At 31.2% G+C, this 17712-nt stretch overlaps 3 protein-coding genes across 5 annotated transcripts; 2 read left to right on the top strand and 1 right to left on the bottom strand.

Moving 5' to 3' along the window:
- Positions 1-770: 770 nt before the first annotated feature.
- Positions 771-4723, top strand: LOC105832105 (NEDD8-activating enzyme E1 regulatory subunit). Of its 2 annotated transcripts, none has more exons than XM_012672755.3 (8): positions 771-1174; positions 1369-1533; positions 1617-1788; positions 2287-2782; positions 2857-2990; positions 3339-3541; positions 3769-3905; positions 3973-4723. In XM_012672755.3, the coding sequence occupies exons 2-8, from the start codon at positions 1497-1499 to the stop codon at positions 4201-4203; spliced, it is 1410 nt and encodes a 469-aa protein (XP_012528209.1). In that variant the 5' UTR covers positions 771-1174; positions 1369-1496; the 3' UTR covers positions 4204-4723. The 2 variants fall into 2 exon arrangements, with proteins under 2 accessions (XP_012528209.1, XP_012528208.1); XM_012672754.3 differs by having other exon boundaries at positions 773-1174; positions 1606-1788.
- Positions 4724-5463: 740 nt separating this feature from the next.
- Positions 5464-10181, top strand: LOC105832104 (V-type proton ATPase subunit H). 2 transcript variants are annotated; one of them, XM_012672751.3, is made up of 10 exons: positions 5464-5656; positions 5848-5929; positions 6085-6274; positions 6695-6913; positions 7863-7967; positions 8468-8673; positions 8756-8840; positions 8922-9328; positions 9413-9526; positions 9710-10181. In XM_012672751.3, exons 1-10 carry the CDS (start codon positions 5599-5601, stop codon positions 9801-9803), a joined length of 1560 nt encoding a protein of 519 aa, XP_012528205.1. In that variant the 5' UTR covers positions 5464-5598; the 3' UTR covers positions 9804-10181. The 2 variants fall into 2 exon arrangements, with proteins under 2 accessions (XP_012528205.1, XP_012528206.1); XM_012672752.3 differs by lacking the exon at positions 7863-7967 and having other exon boundaries at positions 5465-5656.
- Positions 10148-17628, bottom strand: LOC105832103 (DNA-directed RNA polymerase I subunit RPA2). The gene is made up of 16 exons (XM_012672750.3): positions 17560-17628; positions 16650-16982; positions 16250-16489; positions 15797-16119; positions 15462-15721; positions 15138-15380; positions 14679-14956; positions 13949-14146; positions 13763-13870; positions 13212-13388; positions 12909-13123; positions 12678-12816; positions 12412-12568; positions 11947-12200; positions 11540-11704; positions 10148-10449 (listed from the first exon to the last, which is right to left on the bottom strand). Exons 1-16 carry the CDS (start codon positions 17626-17628, stop codon positions 10246-10248), a joined length of 3363 nt encoding a protein of 1120 aa, XP_012528204.1. The 3' UTR covers positions 10148-10245.
- Positions 17629-17712: the final 84 nt, after the last annotated feature.

The following is a 17712-nucleotide window of genomic DNA, read 5'->3' as shown; positions in this document are numbered from 1 at the left end:
TTTTTGCCGTCACAATCGATAAAGCAGATCGCGTTCTATATCTGCTGCGTTTTCGCCGGCATGTCGTGACGGCAGGCTCTGCTCGATTTCTGCTGCATTTTTGCTGTCAGTACTTCATGTGACACATCGTGCTGTATCTTCGCCGCGTTTCTGGTGTCGCAACGTGATAGCATTTCATGCTTCGTTTTTGCTGTCTTTCTGCGTTTAGAGTTTAATTTGTCAGATTGTGTTCGATATTTACTATGAATTTGCTGTCATGTTATGGTAGCAGATGATATTCGATTTTTGCTGTATTTCTATCAATATTTTCTGTTGATAATCTATGCTGTTAGAAACTAAGCTTAATGAGGAAGCAGCAGATTGAAATCTGCTGCGATATCATGCTCGAGTTTGCTGGCATATTGCCGGCAAGCTGCTAGCATTTTGCTTGGCATTATTAACAATTTATATATATTTATGTGTAATCATATATGAATATTTATGTGCAAATTTATAAGTATATATTATAGTTTATGATTATACTATAATAAGCATTATAAGAGAAAAGTACAAAATATTTAATATTAATAATATTTTTATTAAAATACTACTGCATTTGCTATAATTTAATATCATTTTAATATTATTTCTGATTTAACATCCCACCAAACACAAAGTTATACATGTAACACGTGCTTGTTAGTTGTAATTTCTCACTCAATATTAATATAATTGTAATATAACACACGTGTTATATTACAATTACATTGTTGAGTGGGAAATTACAACTAACAGGCACGTTACATATATATACATATATTACTTTAAAAAAATAAAAAAGTAGAGTATATTATAGAGAGGAATAAATGTGTATATGTAAGAATCATAAAAAAAATAAAATAATTCTTGATACTCGAACCTTATGCAGGTTTTATACACTAACTACCGCGATATTCAACATTACCATACAATTCATATGTATTTATTATCTACGCTATCTACACACACGCGTGCACAAGTTGGTCAAGTGCGATACTGCGGTGCCGCCGTTGTGTTCGTGTGGTTGTGCTGTGTGCATCCTAAGGTGCTTCCTGCCACCGCTCTAATCTCTCGCATACGCCTCCCCGATGGCATCTCCCGAGTCAAAATCGCCCGAACAGTCCGAGAAAAATCGGAAATACGATCGTCAATTGAGGTAATCCCCGAGTTTGCACTTTGAGGTTATAACTGACAGCTTCAGCTTACATCCCTATTTTTTTTATTGAATAGCGAACTCTGTCCCACTGTTTTTAACTTCAGTTACCTTTTCAAAAGTTTCTTCTTTCCTTCATATGCAGTATATAAGATATTTCCGATTATTTTATGACATTGGATCTTTGTATCTAACAGATTATGGGGTGACCATGGCCAAGTGGCTCTAGAGGCTGCTCATGTCTGTCTCATAAATGCCACCGGACTTGGCACAGAGGTACTGAAATCGCTAGTGCTTCCAGGTATAGGAGCGTTCACTATAGTCGATGGCAAAAAAATTACAGAAGAAGATATCGGAGCTAAGTATGTACACAATCTCCTTACAACTGCAGAATCTAGAGACACGACTCAATGCATTAAATGGGTTTGACTTAGCTTTTTTCTAGAAGCAGATACTGTTGGAAAATCTAGAGCGCAAGTAGCTACTCAAATGCTCTTAGAGATGAATCCAGATGTAACTGGCGATTACATTGACGAAGAGCCTGAACAAATTTTATCCAACAGCCCAGATTTTTTTAATAGCTTCACCGTGGTTGTGGCAACTGCACTAACTGAAAAGTAAGAACACAATCGCAAATATCACAATCTACAAAGAATATTAAAATTATATACAGGTTTTGCAACAAATGGAAGAAAATTTAAGAAGCAATTTTAAATGACAACAGACGAAAATTAAAAATAACAAAATTGTAATTAAGCCTTTACCTTTTTAATTATAAATGTTTAAATATTCCTGTAAAAAGTAAAGCACATGAATATATGAAAGACATTATGAATAAAAGAACATAATTTCTATAAAAAAATTTTGATTTTGTCATTCTGAATAAATAAATGTTTATGTAAAAAGTGCTTAAAACATGTAATTTAAAAACTAAAATCCTAATCACAATTTTGTTATTCTTGATTTTTGTCTTATTATTTTATCTAGAATCAAGGCTTATTAAATTTTCTTTCATCTTACCAGACATTCTGTATATATCTTTTAAATATTGTTTTTAGTGTTTGCATAAACGCTAGAAACTTATAATAAATACATTCTTATGGAAATATTTTTAGAACGTTGATTCTTCTGTCGAAAAGACTTTGGGAACTGAATATTCCTCTGATAGTATGTAAGAGTTTAGGCTTTATCGCATATATGCGCATTCAAATAAAGGAGCATACGGTTATAGAGACTCATCCGGATAACGAAACGCCAGATTTACGCCTGGATAGGCCATTTGATAGTTTGAAGAAACATATAGATTCCATAAATCTAGATGAAATGAACTTCAAAGACCATTGTCACGTACCATATTTAGTTATCTTGTATAAATACTTAGAAAAGTGGATATCAGTGCACGGCGCTTTACCGAAAACATATAAAGAGAAGCAGCAACTCAGGGATATGATAAAAAGCGGTATGAGACGTGATGAGCACGACTCGTCTAATAGCGAGGAGAATTTTGAGGAAGCTATGTCAGCTGTAAATAAATGCATAAGAGTGAGCGATATTCCCGATAATGTTATAAATATTTTAAACGATGATCGTTGTGTTAATTTGACAGCAAAGGTATCGACAAAATATTCTCTATGATTTATTCATTGTTTGGAAACGCGTTTAAACTAATTATTGATTTATTTTAGAGTAGTTCTTTTTGGATTATTGCGAAAGCAGTGCGTGATTTCATCGATAATGAAGGGAGAGGATTACTACCACTTAAGGGTACTCTGCCTGATATGACTGCAGACACTGAGAAATACATTGCACTCCAGCAAATGTATAATATTGATTTCGAAATGACAGTTATATAGGACAATGATGCATGAAAAAATAGCTTAGTCTTCTGTATCAATGCAATGTGCAAATAAAAGTATTTTATTAGTAAGTTTATCAATTAAAAGTTTAAACAAATGTTATATTTAAATAATTATTTTATTATTATTTACTATTTGAATTAAAATATAAGTATAGTAGTAATATTATTTAATTAAAAAGTTAAAAAATATTAATTAAAAAGAATGTTAAACTTTTCTTTAATATTGATGTACATTAAGATTGAAGTGTTTTTTCATGCATTACTTTCAGTTCGTTACTAAGCTAACGTGTAAAATCGAATGTATTTCAGTTATCATAAACAAGCCTCGGCAGATGTGGAAGCCGTATGGAGGCGCACTTTGCAGTTACTACGTCAATTGGGAAGATCATCAGATTCGATTTCAGAAAAGGATGTCAAGCTGTTTTGCAGACATGCTGCTAATATTCACGTAGAAAAAGGCAGCTGCATCGCAGATGAATACGATCCCAAAGTTTTTGATACTAATATTATAGGTAATTGAAATAAGGTTTAAAAAAAATAGAAGATCATAATTTATAATTTTATAATTACAAGACAACAATTTATTATATTTTTATAATAAGATTTTATTAATTATAAGAAGACAGAATTATATAACCCTTATGTAATAAAATAACCTTTCTAATTTCTAACAATTTTTTCTTCTAATTGATCGATGTTAGTAAAATTTATGTTCTTAACGATTCCACATTTTTTACAGTTCAAAACTTAGAGAATCCAGAGAGTATGATGCTTTACTATGTCATGCTCCGAGGGGTAGATAAATTCCAGGCGGAATATAACTCGTATCCTGGCGAATTTGATGATCAAGTGGAACCCGATATTGTGAAACTTAAAGTACTATCTTTTTTGTATGTATAACATAATTATTGCGTTACGATTCTATAATCGAGTTGTGTTACAGACATGCCTCACAAAATTGTTGAGTGAATGGGGATGCGGCCCGTTAGCCAAAGACGATTACGTACACGAGCTTTGCCGATTCGGGGGTGCAGAATTGCACTCCGTTTCGGCATTCTTGGGTGGTCTTGCGGCACACGAAACTATAAAGCTCATCACGAAGCAGTATAAACCTGTTCACAATACCTTCCTCTACGACGCCGTCACAGCGACCTCCGGAACGTTTTTCTTTTAAAACTTATGTGAAAAGAAAATGCTAATTAAAGTGATAATACAATTTTGTAGCTTATATTAATTTTTTGTGAGTTCTTTAAATATTTTGTATTAAGACGAGTAATCTTTCCAAAACAACTTAATAGAGTTTTCTCTATTATTTCATTTATTGTCTTATGATTCTAAGACTGCAGTTCACTTGATGTTACAAACGCTTCGTGATGTTACAAACACTTTATTGCAACAAAGAATTTTACGAGTTGATCAATCAAAAAATATTTTGAAGCGTTTTTAGCATCAAGTGACCTTCCGTCTAAAATTGAGATTTCACATGTAAAAAAGAAGACAAAAAAAGAAACAAACTTAAAAAAATTATTGTATATTAAAAAAATAAAAAGCATCTTTTTTTATAATTGCATTATTATAGTCTAATTCTAGCTATTCTTCAATTTATCTTCTTGTCTCATTGTCAGACAGAAAGCTAATTGTTTTTTATTTTATTCATACAACATATAACAATAAAAATAATTACATTTAAAAAATTTGTATTTTTAATTTATATATATATATATATATATATATATATAATCAGTGCGCCCGCGGTGTGTGTGTGTGTGTGTGTGCGCGCGTGCGTATATCGAATGATTCTAAAGTGTAAAAAATTTAGGATATTCTTTTTACTTCTTTTACGAAAAAAGCTAATAAATACATATCCATAAAATACTTTGTTTATTTTCAAAATACAAAATATCAAAGTTGAGAAAAGAAATATGAAAATTTTGATAAGCTTAGATAATTTTAATACAGATAATTTTCATGTATGCGTTGAGTTTTGGTCAAGTTAAAAAAAAGGGCAAATTTTATTTAATCCCAGTTGAATTATTTCAAAAAAATATAATAGTAATAAATTATAAATTATATTATTACAATATTATTATAACAATATATTTTATTATTTTTAAATTATTTCTGGAAAGTTAATAAAGAATATTGTAACCTTTCATAAAACGCACCAATCGTAAGGCCTGTTTTTTGTCGTTGCACTGCTGTAGTATTAGTGCAATAAGTTAGAATGGGAAAAAAAATTATTTCTGTCTTATTTTAGCTTATTGCACCAGTGTAGGGCTGCGTTCGGAAATGTCACTCGAGTGCTCTCTGGTATCATTCTATCTTTGTTTCACATAGAACGAACAACAAGGATAGAATGATACCCGAGAGCACTCAGGTGATGTTTCTGAACGCAGCCATATATATATCAAGATAATTTATTACGTCAAGTCAGGTTGGTATTTGCGTGGTCTTGTGATCGAACCATCGAACAGCTGAAAAAGGCGAGGAGAACAAGGTGGAGGCTTTGTGTGTTGGGTTTTCCGAGTGAGATTATTTCTTAAATCGTTGTGAAATCTCGACAGCAATCATGGTGGATCGTGCGAATATCAAGCAGATGATACCGGCGTTGCCGGACGAGAAAATCGGTAATTATACTCTCTGCATAAAGGAGATTCGTCCGTTTGACAGTGCCCCTCCCAACGATACGATCTGTTTTCATTGCTCGTTTAACAATTTTATCGTCCTAATTACACATTGCCGGCCTGTATGAAGTTTATTTTATTGTCTCTTGTGTTTTATGCGTAATATTTAAGCATGGATTCACGTGATTGTGCAGATATGCTGGCAGCTACGAGTGTGCTCCAGCAGCAAGCTGCCGATATTAGGAATCAACATATTAATTGGCAATCATATTTCCAGTAAGTATATGTAAGATGAAATTGTATTTGAGAAGGCCAATCTGAAAATTTTGCCGGACTCTGATTGGAAGTTGACAAAACTTTAATTTGACAGTACACCATGGAGAAATTATAAGCTGAATGAGAAATATTCTAAGTGTATTTGATGTTTTTAGATCACAAATGATATCAAAAGAAGACTACGATTTTATTGCGGCTTTTGATTCGAGCGATGCCAAAACAAGGGAGAATAAATTGAAGGAGAATCCACATCAGGCAGCTAAAACATTTCTAAATTTGCTTGGACATGTTTCAAAAGACCAGACAATTCAATATATTCTCACAATGATTGATGATATGTTACAGGTATAGCTACATACTTTTTCTCTTAATAGATTAAATAAAAGTCTGTATAATTGAGGAGCTATAAGCCAAGTAAGGTATTCATGTTAATTAGAACAAATATTTTGCTTATTAGAATTTTAAATCTAAAGTTAAATAGTATAATTAAATAAAATAAAATACTTGATAAAAATAAAATATTTGAAAAAGACAATGTTTACTGCATTTTTTAGATATTTTTTATTTTTTTTTATTCTTTGGATCTTATTTAATTATATTATTTAATTTTAGATTTACAATTCAAATTTTTTAATATTTATCTTTTACATATATTTTTTTTCTAGATATGTTTTTCTATGCATATTATTTTGTCAATACTTTTAATAAAAGATGTGTGATTTTTATTTATGAATAATCTGATACTAATTTAATATTGATTTATAGGAAGATCGCAGTCGTGTGGAAATCTTTCGCGAGCACTCTACACGAAAACGGGAATCTGTTTGGGGACCATTCCTCAATCTGTTGAACCGGCAAGATGGCTTTATAATGAATATGACATCGCGTATTATAGCTAAATTGGCTTGCTGGAGTCATGATCTCATGGAGAAAACCGATCTTCAGTTTTATTTAACATGGCTCAAGGATCAATTGAAACTTAGTGTGAGTTTGACAGATTATTTCCTGCATGTTACGCAAGTTGTTGTAAGTCAGGAAGTAGAAATAATTGTCGATATAATATCCTGCATTTTATTTTTACTTCAGGATAATACATTAAAATTATTTTAATGTAATACATACTTATTATATATTTATAACACTGAAATATAGATATAACTTAAAATTGTACTAATTATTCTGATTTAACTTTTTTAGGAGTCTATTTTTTCATATAACTTTTTATATATATCTAATATTCTTTTAGAATGAGATTAAATTTGATTGTCCGTTGCAATGTATACTTTTTCCATAACTAAATAATCTAATGTTTAAAAGCTGTTGTAGTAAGCTGTAATGTTTTAGTTGTAGTAGTAGTAGTCACTGTAGTTGCTTCTTGTAACTATTGTTCTGCCTTTTACACAAAATGCTTTTCTTTAATTGCATACTGCACGCAACGTTTATTTAGTAATTAAGCTCACTCATACTTGACACAATTCTTTAGAATCTTTAGAATATAATCTCACATTTATATTCAATAAAAAGGACATGACCTTTTGTTAAACATTTTCATGCCTTTTAGCTATGCTAAGACTAATACAAATATTTAATGCTTTTTATAATTTAATTGATATATATTTATGTAGGTGTGTATATTTTATATATATATATATATATGTTTTATAAAATTTAAAATTATAAAATTAATTAACCCTTGTAACACACTAATCTGATAAATTGTGGCAGTCTGGAGATTATAAAATTTATATGGCAAAAGTCTGTGTGAAAAATTGATAAAAGTTGCAAATTAAATATAACTAACCACATAAATAAAACAATAAATTGTGTTGTGACTGACAACTAAATAGACTTTGCTTTCCCGCGCTCAGGCTTCAGATACTTTAAATTACAGTAAAATCTGTAATAGATAAAAAGAAATGAGATGGGGTTTTAGTTCGATGCTCTTCAGGATCACACAGACTTGCATGCAGGACTAGAACAAGATACTGCTGTGGAGCAGGCCAAGGAGGCCAATGACCTGCACGAATTCCTCAACCCGGTTGGTTTTGTAACAACTAATCAAACGATAGTATTTATTATTTAAAAAATTTTAAACAAATTACGTTTTTTAAATCACATTCTGCCAATAAACGAGCCACTAATAATTCGTTAGGATTTTTAACGATATCTCGCATACAGAAAGTATCATGAATCTCTTGCATTTAGGACAACTGACTTGTAAAGTTTAATATCTTATTGATATGCATGATTGTGCTTTATAAAAACTTATGTGGATGTCACATTTACAAATTCTTTACAACCTTAAACCAACTTGTACAAACTTATAAAATTCACTTTTCTCTCAGTAAGTGCTAGATCTTTCTCTCTTTTCCTTTAAGAAATTATTTTACTATCGTAATTTTTGCATGTAGCAACACATTTATTAAACGCTGATCCTTTAAATTAAAGAAAGATTCACTCTCTTTATTTCGACTCATCTTCGAATCCTTTAAAAAAAGGAAAAACTCTAGATAAAGTATATATTATTTTTTTATTTAGAACAATGAATACATTCAATCGGTGGCACGATGTCTACAAATGATGCTTCGTATAGATGAATATCGCTTTGCATTCGTGTCCGTCGATGGAATTTCGACCCTCCTTAGCGTTCTGTCTGGCAGAGTAAACTTCCAAGTGCAATATCAACTTATCTTCTGTCTATGGGTACTTACCTTTAATCCTCTCTTGGCAGAAAAGATGAACAAGTGAGTAGCATCTCTTTAATATTTTATTACAGACATTCTAGTGATGTTTAATATATAATCATGTTGCCTAATTATATTACAGGTTCAATGTTATACCCATTCTTGCCGATATACTTAGCGACTCAGTCAAAGAAAAAGTAACACGTATTATACTTGCAGTTTTCAGGGTAAATCGAATTAGTATTATATAGTGTTATATACAAAAATAGTTACATAAAATTAATAATTTTATCTTTTTACATTAATAGAATTTAATTGAGAAAGTAGAAGATGGACAAGTTGCCAAGGAACATTGCATCGCTATGGTGCAATGCAAGGTTCTGAAACAACTTTCGATATTATGTCAACGAAAATTCGACGACGAAGATATCACCGATGATATCGAGTTCCTCAATGATAAGTTGCAAGCGTCAGTGCAAGATTTAAGTTCATTTGACGAATATTCGACGGAAGTGAAGTCTGGTCGTCTAGAATGGTCTCCTGTTCACAAATCAGGCAAATTCTGGCGCGAGAACGCAAGTCGTCTTAACGAAAAGAATTACGAACTTTTGCGGATTCTAGTTCATCTGTTAGAGACCAGTAAAGACCCGCTCGTACTCAGCGTAGCCAGTTTCGATATTGGCGAATACGTGCGCCATTATCCACGTGGCAAACAGTACGTTAATTTATATGTACAAAAACGCTATATTAAAAAGATTTGATAACTATAGTTGTTAATATATCGTTTCGTGTATCTTAGCATAATTGAACAACTTGGCGGAAAACAGCGCGTGATGCAACTTCTTGGGCATGAGGATCCTAATGTTAGATATGAGGCTCTCCTTGCGGTGCAAAAACTTATGGTACATAATTGGTAAGTTACATAATTTAAAAAACTATCATTTTTTTGTTTGATATTTATATGTGAAGCTGATTGATGACAATTGATAAATTATGAGAATATTTTAAACATTTTCCCATATATTAGTTTTTTATATAATGTCCATATATAAAATGTAAATGTGTTTACTTTTACTACTCAAAATTTACTTTTTAGGGAGTATCTTGGAAAGCAATTGGAAAAAGAACAGACAGGTGCAACTGGAGCACCTACTAACAAGCCCGGAGCACAAGTGCCAGCGAAGGCTTAAACATTCGTGCAACTTATGCAACTTATACAAATTTTTTGATTTCTAAAAATTTTAGGAGTATTATATATATATATATTATAGTTCGCGTGATATAATCTCACTCGCTTGTTGCAAAATAATATAAGGATATTTCCTTCCATTCCATACCATTGTAAAAACAAAGAGAAGTTACATAGTCAAATCCATTTTTTTGTGCAAGTTAATTTTGTAACATAAACTGTTGATGAATTTATGTATATACAGATATTTTACATCGTGAATGAGTTAGATATATATAAACGGCAGTGTAATAAATTTCATCAGTGTAATATTTTAGCTTTATGAATAGATTTATTCTCTGGAATGTTAAAAAAAATAAAATTTTATTCTGTTGAGAAATTGTACACGCGATATATACGTTCACATTATATACAGAGATTATATACAGATACAATATAATTGGTTAAACTCGCCTAAATTTCAGTTTAATATTTATATTACAAGACGCCAGTTGTATTAAAAGAAATCTGAAGATATACGGAATTTCGATCTCTTCTACGGTATCTTCCTCACCGCATAAACGACACTTTTTATCGTCGTCATCAATTCTACTTTTCACTATTAATTCTGGTCCAAGTAATGAGCCGCACTTTTGACACGCTAATGTCTGCAAATAATATACAATCAAATTATGTATAGCTAATGGAATTGTGTAGCTCTGCATGAAAATGACAGATTCGTATACAATAGGTCGCGAGGCTATTCCATATATACGAATTCTTAACTCTGACCGCACACTGAGTTAGCCACATCCAGGCCGATTTTCAAACGTGCGCCATTTTATAATGAGCAGTAATAGGGAGATGGAACATGGGGGAGAAAAAAGTTAGGTGTTCCTTTTATCTTATGCGTGCTTGATCCGGTCAGTGTTCGCTTAGTGTCTGCAGCAGCGTGAACGGAAGTTCGATTCTGGGTGTGATACACCCAGTGTGCGGTGAACGTTACAAAATTGTGCAGAGCGGAAATGTGAAATGTAAGTAAAAGTGATTGCATTCAACTATAAATTACTTTTTTTTAATAAACCAAGTAAAAGAACATTAGTGAAGTGTATTTTCGTGTATTACAAATAAATTTTTTTGTTTCCAGAGAGAAGTGAATACACGGAAAAGTGAATAGTTGAACTTTCATCTCTTTGTATTTGAGTTAAATAAACAATAAATAATCATGAAAACTAATTGTCGTTTTATTCACAAATATTTCGATGATTTCGATTTTACAGTATTAACCGTTAGTGAAAATAGTGAATATTCATATCTTTAAAAAATATACTTTTTGGTATAAATCAAAAAATTGATAATAGATTCTTAAAATAACTCTTCAGCTTTCCAATTACCATATTTTGAAGTATTTCTTTTCTTTTTTTTCTACAAAATGCAGCCGTTTGAAAAAAAAAAACATTTTTTGATTTATTGTGTCTATCGAATATATCTCTTTCCACTTTATACATACAACTTTCTAACCTAATTTATCATAATTCTGAGAAATTTTCCTTAAGAATAAAAAAATAGATTAAAATTCGTCGATTTTTGCCCGAAATACAAACTGTCAAAGTTTCCCGGGTGTCGTACACCCATGTGTGTGTAGTGAACGTAACTTTGATAGTGTGCGATCAAAGGGTTAATCTTCATCATTACATCTACAGCTAATACTCGGCCAGTATATTTATATCGATATATTAAGAAAGATGCCTTACTTACTGTTATTTTATCGGAACAATGAAAAAGACGGTCTTGGAGCAAGTATGAACAACCATGTGAAATTAGGGCATCTCGTTCCATTTCTCCAAATCGAATACCGCCACCACGTCGACGACCTTTAATGGGTTGTCTTGTGAGCTGATCAATCGGTCCGGTACTTCTCACCTAGAAATGAAACAAATATTTAACTTGAATCCATTTAAAATTACTGAATTAAACCATTATAATTTAATGAAAGTTGAAGAAAACATTTATCAATCATCAAACTATACTTAAAAATAGCAGAGTATAATATATGAGAAAAGACATTAAGAATAGAAGAATAAAAAAATGAAAATAAATTTTCTATTAAAAAGTTCTGTTTAAAAAATATAAAAATAATACAGAAATTTGAATAAGTTAGCTACCTGCCACTTATCAGAAACCATATGTCGCAATCTCTGATAATACACGATGCCAAAAAAGATGTCGGCTGTTATCTCGCACCCATAAATGCCTGAATACATTCTTTCGGTCCCATAATAATTATAACCGCCTAATTCTAATAATTTTCCGAAGTAGTCCACGGCCATGTTCTCTTCGTTAAATCTAAAGGGCGTGGCATCGTGAACTAAACCATGCACAGCAGCTGATTTCCCAGCCATTACCTCGATCATCATAGCTATTATAATGAAAAATTGATTGTTGCTTTATCCGTGATCATCAACATTAAAATTTTTTTGATAATTTAAAAAAAAATTATTTGTAATATTATATATTACAAATATTTGTAATATTATATATTCGAAACTTATGCTAAAGATTTTTATTGAAAATCATCCGTGCAAAGTATTACATCATATTATTCCAATAAAATAGATTCTCTGGCTTACCTATTGTCATACGACTCGGGAAACCGTGCGGATTAAATATAATGTCGGGAATCATTCCGGTCTCTGTGAATGGCAAATCCTCGACGGAATACAGCCGCGAAAGAATTCCTTTTTGTCCTGCTCTTGACGCGAATTTATCTCCAACAATGGGATTTCTCTGAAAATTTGTAATAAATTTAAACAAAATATAAATTTTGCTCAAATATATATATTTTATAGTTATATATACATGCATGCATATACGTGTATATTATAATTTTACTAACAGGAACACGGAATGTAATGCACGCTCTTCGGGGATCTTGATTATTTAATGAACCACATAATTTTACATTGTCAACATAGGCGGTTTCTGTTCCTCTATATTTTCCAATGACATATTGGGCATTATCAGCATCGTAATAGCTATAAAATATACATATAAAACCATAGACGAGATTTTAGAATAAAGAGATTACAAAAGAAAGTGACAAATAGAAGCTACAAGAAATACTTACGAATAATACGCGTCTCCTTCTCTAATAGTAATACCTGGCATAGGCAAACCATCAACATCTATCGTTTTTACAAGGTCAGGTTTATCTGGATCGCGGCTGAAATAACTCTTTTTATCATTCAAATCAACAAACTCGGACTTGTAAATCGTTCCATGTCCAAAACCACGTTCGTACGACGACTTGTTGATAACCATTGCATCTTCCATATCGTATCCCTGTACGTAAAATTATCAATGTAAAATTGTGAAAGAAAATATAGATCATTAATATTAAAAGCAAAGTATTCAGTAACAAAATACTCACCGTATATGAGATAACAGCAATTATTGCATTGGTACCCATTGCAAAGTCATCCATGTTAATATTGTCATAATGTACAGGCCTAAAAAGTGGTGTACTAGGCGTTTGCAATCTGTATAATTTCGTTTGGGATTGCAGTTGCCAATTGTGGCATGGTGTACCCATTGTTTGTTTACTCATCTGGATAGTTATTAAAAAATTAATATAGTTCAATCATTGTGCAAAAATTAACAAAATATTATAAACTCTAATAATAAAATATCAAATTTAAAACAAAAGGCATAAAAAAGTCAGAATCTACATGTAGAAAATATATAATATTACTCTGTATGACAAAAGAAGAAATAAACATTTTGATCTGTTATTAGATCATCTCAATATTCAAATGAATTACAATAAATAAATTCGCAATTACATAAAAAGAAATGTCCAAAGTGTTTAAGTCATTATTGGTAACTTCGAGAAAGTTCTAGAGCCAAACGGAAGAAATACTCACTGGTACAGTAAGCACTGAAATATGCTAATTATTTTATATGATTTTTTACGAAATTTACCTGACACTGGTACATGTTTCTTGGACTCTGATTACAATCCGGCAGCGGAATAAGGTTAGCTAAATTGCTGAAAATTGTTGTTTGGCTTACTTCTTGATGTGTCGTCAACTGGAAACAAGAAAAAATTATTGCCATGTTGCATAATTAAAAAAAAATTACATATAACAAAAAATTACACATATTTACCCCTTCGTATGCTTCGTTAGGTCTCACACAAATCTCCAAGTAAATCTGTTCAAATGTTCCTATAAATTCAATCTTTTGCGTGGCTAGATTTATCACTGGTCTCATCATTCTAGCCGCGCTAGTAAATAAAAATAATCCTGGATACTGAGTTGGACCATTTTTCTTTGGAACTAGTGCAATCTCCAATGTAGATGGTACCTAAAGACAAAACATTGGATTTAAAAAAATATAACAATACAAACAATTATAAAAAGCTCGTTAATGCTAAACAAAAATAATATGATAAATAGGTCAATGTATCGAGCCAAGACAAATTTTCTTAAATTATAATTAATTAGATAAACATTATATAATTATAAACGCGACTAATAACACTGTGTTAAAGAAACGTTTCGACTATACTTAGTCCTCTTCAGTCATAATACATTACTAATATGTATGAACTTAAAACATGAATGAATGATATTTTCGTGTCCATCATTTCATTCATGTTTTAAGTTCATACATATTGGTAATGTATTATGACTGAAGAGGACTAAGTATAGTCAAAACGTTTCTTTAACACAGTGTTATTAGTCGCGTTTATAATTATATAATTTATCTAATTAATTATAATGTATTAAGAAAATTTGTCTTGGCTCGATACATTGACCTGTTTATCATATTATTTTTGCTTAAAAAATATAACACACAAGTTATAATCAAAGTTAAAGACATTGCATTCACTTACCTCTTTACCCTTTATCTTAAGTACTCTTAGCTTGTATACTACTTTATTAATAATTTTGTCCTCTATCAAGCCAATCAATTTTCCATCTAACATTACGTTATACGAATTTTTCCACTCATCCGCGATAGATAACGGAACCATTCCGAGGTCTACCAGTACTGCCGGTATTGCGGCTTTTAATTTTGCATCTGGATGTTTTGTAACAATACAATTCATTGTCAAGTGATTGAGCAATCCGCATGGAGCACCATCTGGCGTATGAATCGGACAAATAAATCCTACAAAGATAATCATAATTATTTAAAGATTAATATATTATAAAAATTTTTATAAATTTGTATATAATGTATATAATGTATACAATAAATTACAAATTGTCTATATTATTCGAGATCAATTATATTCAAAAATCTGAAATATATCTATTGCTATAGCAATTACAGCAAAATTTTTAATTACCCCAAGCATCAGGCAACAATTGTCTAGCTTCAGTAGTTCTCATTTCTTGGAAGAACGCGCCTCTGTGTATTGCACGAAAATGACTCATATAACGCATTCTATTGATATTTTCTACAATAATCGTGAGACCAGAGGTTTGCATAAGTCCCAAACCAGAAGACGACCTTACACTTCCAGTGGACAAGAAATACTCCATTTGTGAATCAACATTGCTCCGAAATTTAGTGACGTTCAACATTTCCTCTAAATATTTCAAATTAGTTATCTCTCTATGCACTTAGCTTGATCTTTTCTCAAGACTAATATTACAAATAAAATACTTACGCACACTTAAAGTATATCTATTACCAGCACTCTTGGCACGTTTGAGAATATGATGCTTAACACTAATCAGCCAATAGGATAGTTTCTCTTTGAGAACTTGCAGATATAAGTGCCCGCCCAATAAACATTCCTGCATCATCACGGAATCCGCACCTTCAACGGCACACTTGTTATTCGCAAGAGCAAACAATTTTTTAGTCATAAACACAAGTAAGTGGAACTTATCGGCAAGCTCGTCAAGATGAATAGCGACACAATTTCTGTATGATAAAACATAGTAATAAAGTTTAGGATTATACCAGGAAACATAATAAAATAATAAAGTCCAAACTTACTTAATAATGTAATCACAAACGTCTATGTCAGTCGCATCTGTGGGCAATTCAGAAAATTTTACTTTAAACATCTTTCCTATGTAAGCTTTACACTGTTCATGCCAGTGTAGACCCTCTTCATGTATGGCACGTAACATGTTTATGATACTGTTATTGTAATAAAGATCATCCTCGCATCCAGCGAGCAATGCTTTGTAAATGTACACATCAGTTACGTCCACCAAACATTTTAGCATTAATATCAATGGCACGTAATACGTAGCCTTTTTGTATGTAAATGCAAATTTTGCAGAACCATCAATCACATAGTGAAGTGTATTGTTCTGCAAAGAGACGTATATAATTATGATAATGATACATATATATATATATATATATATATATATATATATATATATATATATATATATCAATATAAAAGAAATGACATAGAAAATATATTTAGATACGTACGACGGTAGAGTTATCGTCCCGAACACTTCTTAAAAGAATACCAAACTCACTGAACAACTCGCCGTGACCTTTCCAAGTTGGCCTCTTGATGGCGATGGGATAGTTTCGTCTTGTCATTATTAGCATACGTACAAGTCGCTCCAGACCTTTGATTATGAAGTAACCACCCCATTCTTGTTCGTGTTCGCCATGAGTGACTAATTCCTTAGGACTCATTTTGTTCAAATGACACCGATTAGACTGAAAAACATCAGAAAAATTGAAATTTGATGTAATTAAAGGTAAGATATTTTAATTCGTTTAATTTTAACTTATGTAAATAAGAATAAAATATTTATTCAGATATAACCATATAAAGGCAGTTATAGTTAAACATCAGTAAATTGTATATAGATTTTACCTTGAGCATGATTGGAACTTCTCCTAAATCTTTTTCGAGAATCTCCTGCTCTTTACCATTGATGGACCAGCCAATCCTCACAAGTATTTTACCCTTATAAGTGACACCTCTCTGTCGACATTCTGATGGATATATCTTATGTGTTTTCACACCAATTGTATTAGAAGGAACAGCAGGCTTATAGATATGTACATCGTCCAACCAGAGGACTACCTTCTCGTCATTAGGAAGAGTTAAGTATACCAGAGTACTATCTTTTAAATTTTGAAAAAGACCATCTTCCAACATGTAATTAAAGGAGTCGATGTGAGGTGTGCCTAAAGACTGCAATATCTAAAACAAATAATAAAATAGATTGTTCTAAAGATTCTTACCAAAACATTTCTTATAATAAGTATTAATTTCTAGAAGTTTCTCATAACATTTAAAAACCCCCTATTCCTTAGAAAATACAAAATAAAGTACAAATCTTTATTCTACAAACTTGAAAGTATATTCATAAATTTTTATAAATTTTTTTAACCACTTTAAATAGATAAAACAATCAGATTCAAATACCCTTGTTCATACAGATAAGATACTGTTTTTCAAATTATATTACAAGAGTTAAGACCACGGCACAGACTTTTGCATAACACATAATGCATAAGAAAATTAACCAATCAGTGGCTTTATTTTTATTCTGAAAAGGAAAATAGACTATTCTGATTGATTGATTCTCTTGCATTATGCAAAAGTGTGGTGCGACCTATATTATTTCTCTACATAATAAGTTTTATTAGTCTTTTAATACCGTGGACTTATAACTAGATTTTAAAAATTATTTAAAAGGTTCATAAAACTATAAGATTATATAAGATTTTAATTATAATACTTTATGTTTTGGCTTTATAAATTTGTGGATACTAACCTCGTTTTGTTCGTCTGGTGATTTGCCGAAATTCGGCGATGTATTCGTCAATGTAGGCTCCACCAACATGTTTAATAGATTTGATGCAAATTGTAGACTACAATTGCGTCCAAAAATACTTTATTTTCAGTTACAAACGTAAATGTCGTATTT

This window comes from Monomorium pharaonis, chromosome 2 (genome assembly GCF_013373865.1).
Source record: "Monomorium pharaonis isolate MP-MQ-018 chromosome 2, ASM1337386v2, whole genome shotgun sequence".
Classification (NCBI taxonomy): Eukaryota; Metazoa; Arthropoda; class Insecta; order Hymenoptera; family Formicidae; genus Monomorium; species Monomorium pharaonis.
Note: the sequence above shows the minus strand (reverse complement) of the source record. Positions and strands in the feature narration are given on the sequence as shown.

What these genes read in the sequence shown, in the direction of transcription:
- LOC105832103 (XM_012672750.3), bottom strand. Translation starts at nt 17,628, where the DNA reads ATGTTGGTGGAGCCTACATTGACGAATACATCGCCGAATTTCGGCAAA. An exon ending in TAGATATACTTTAAGTGTGC is followed by an intron (nt 15,381 to 15,461) that starts GTAAGTATTTTA and finishes TGAAATATTTAG; the next exon opens with AGGAAATGTTGAACGTCACT. An exon ending in CTAACGAAGCATACGAAGGG is followed by an intron (nt 13,871 to 13,948) that starts GTAAATATGTGT and finishes TCTTGTTTCCAG; the next exon opens with TTGACGACACATCAAGAAGT.
- LOC105832104 (XM_012672751.3), top strand. Translation starts at nt 5,599, where the DNA reads ATGGTGGATCGTGCGAATATCAAGCAGATGATACCGGCGTTGCCGGAC. An exon ending in TGATTGATGATATGTTACAG is followed by an intron (nt 6,275 to 6,694) that starts GTATAGCTACAT and finishes ATTGATTTATAG; the next exon opens with GAAGATCGCAGTCGTGTGGA. An exon ending in CATTATCCACGTGGCAAACA is followed by an intron (nt 9,329 to 9,412) that starts GTACGTTAATTT and finishes CGTGTATCTTAG; the next exon opens with CATAATTGAACAACTTGGCG.
- LOC105832105 (XM_012672754.3), top strand. Translation starts at nt 1,107, where the DNA reads ATGGCATCTCCCGAGTCAAAATCGCCCGAACAGTCCGAGAAAAATCGG. An exon ending in AAATACGATCGTCAATTGAG is followed by an intron (nt 1,175 to 1,368) that starts GTAATCCCCGAG and finishes TGTATCTAACAG; the next exon opens with ATTATGGGGTGACCATGGCC. An exon ending in TACATTGCACTCCAGCAAAT is followed by an intron (nt 2,991 to 3,338) that starts GTATAATATTGA and finishes AATGTATTTCAG; the next exon opens with TTATCATAAACAAGCCTCGG.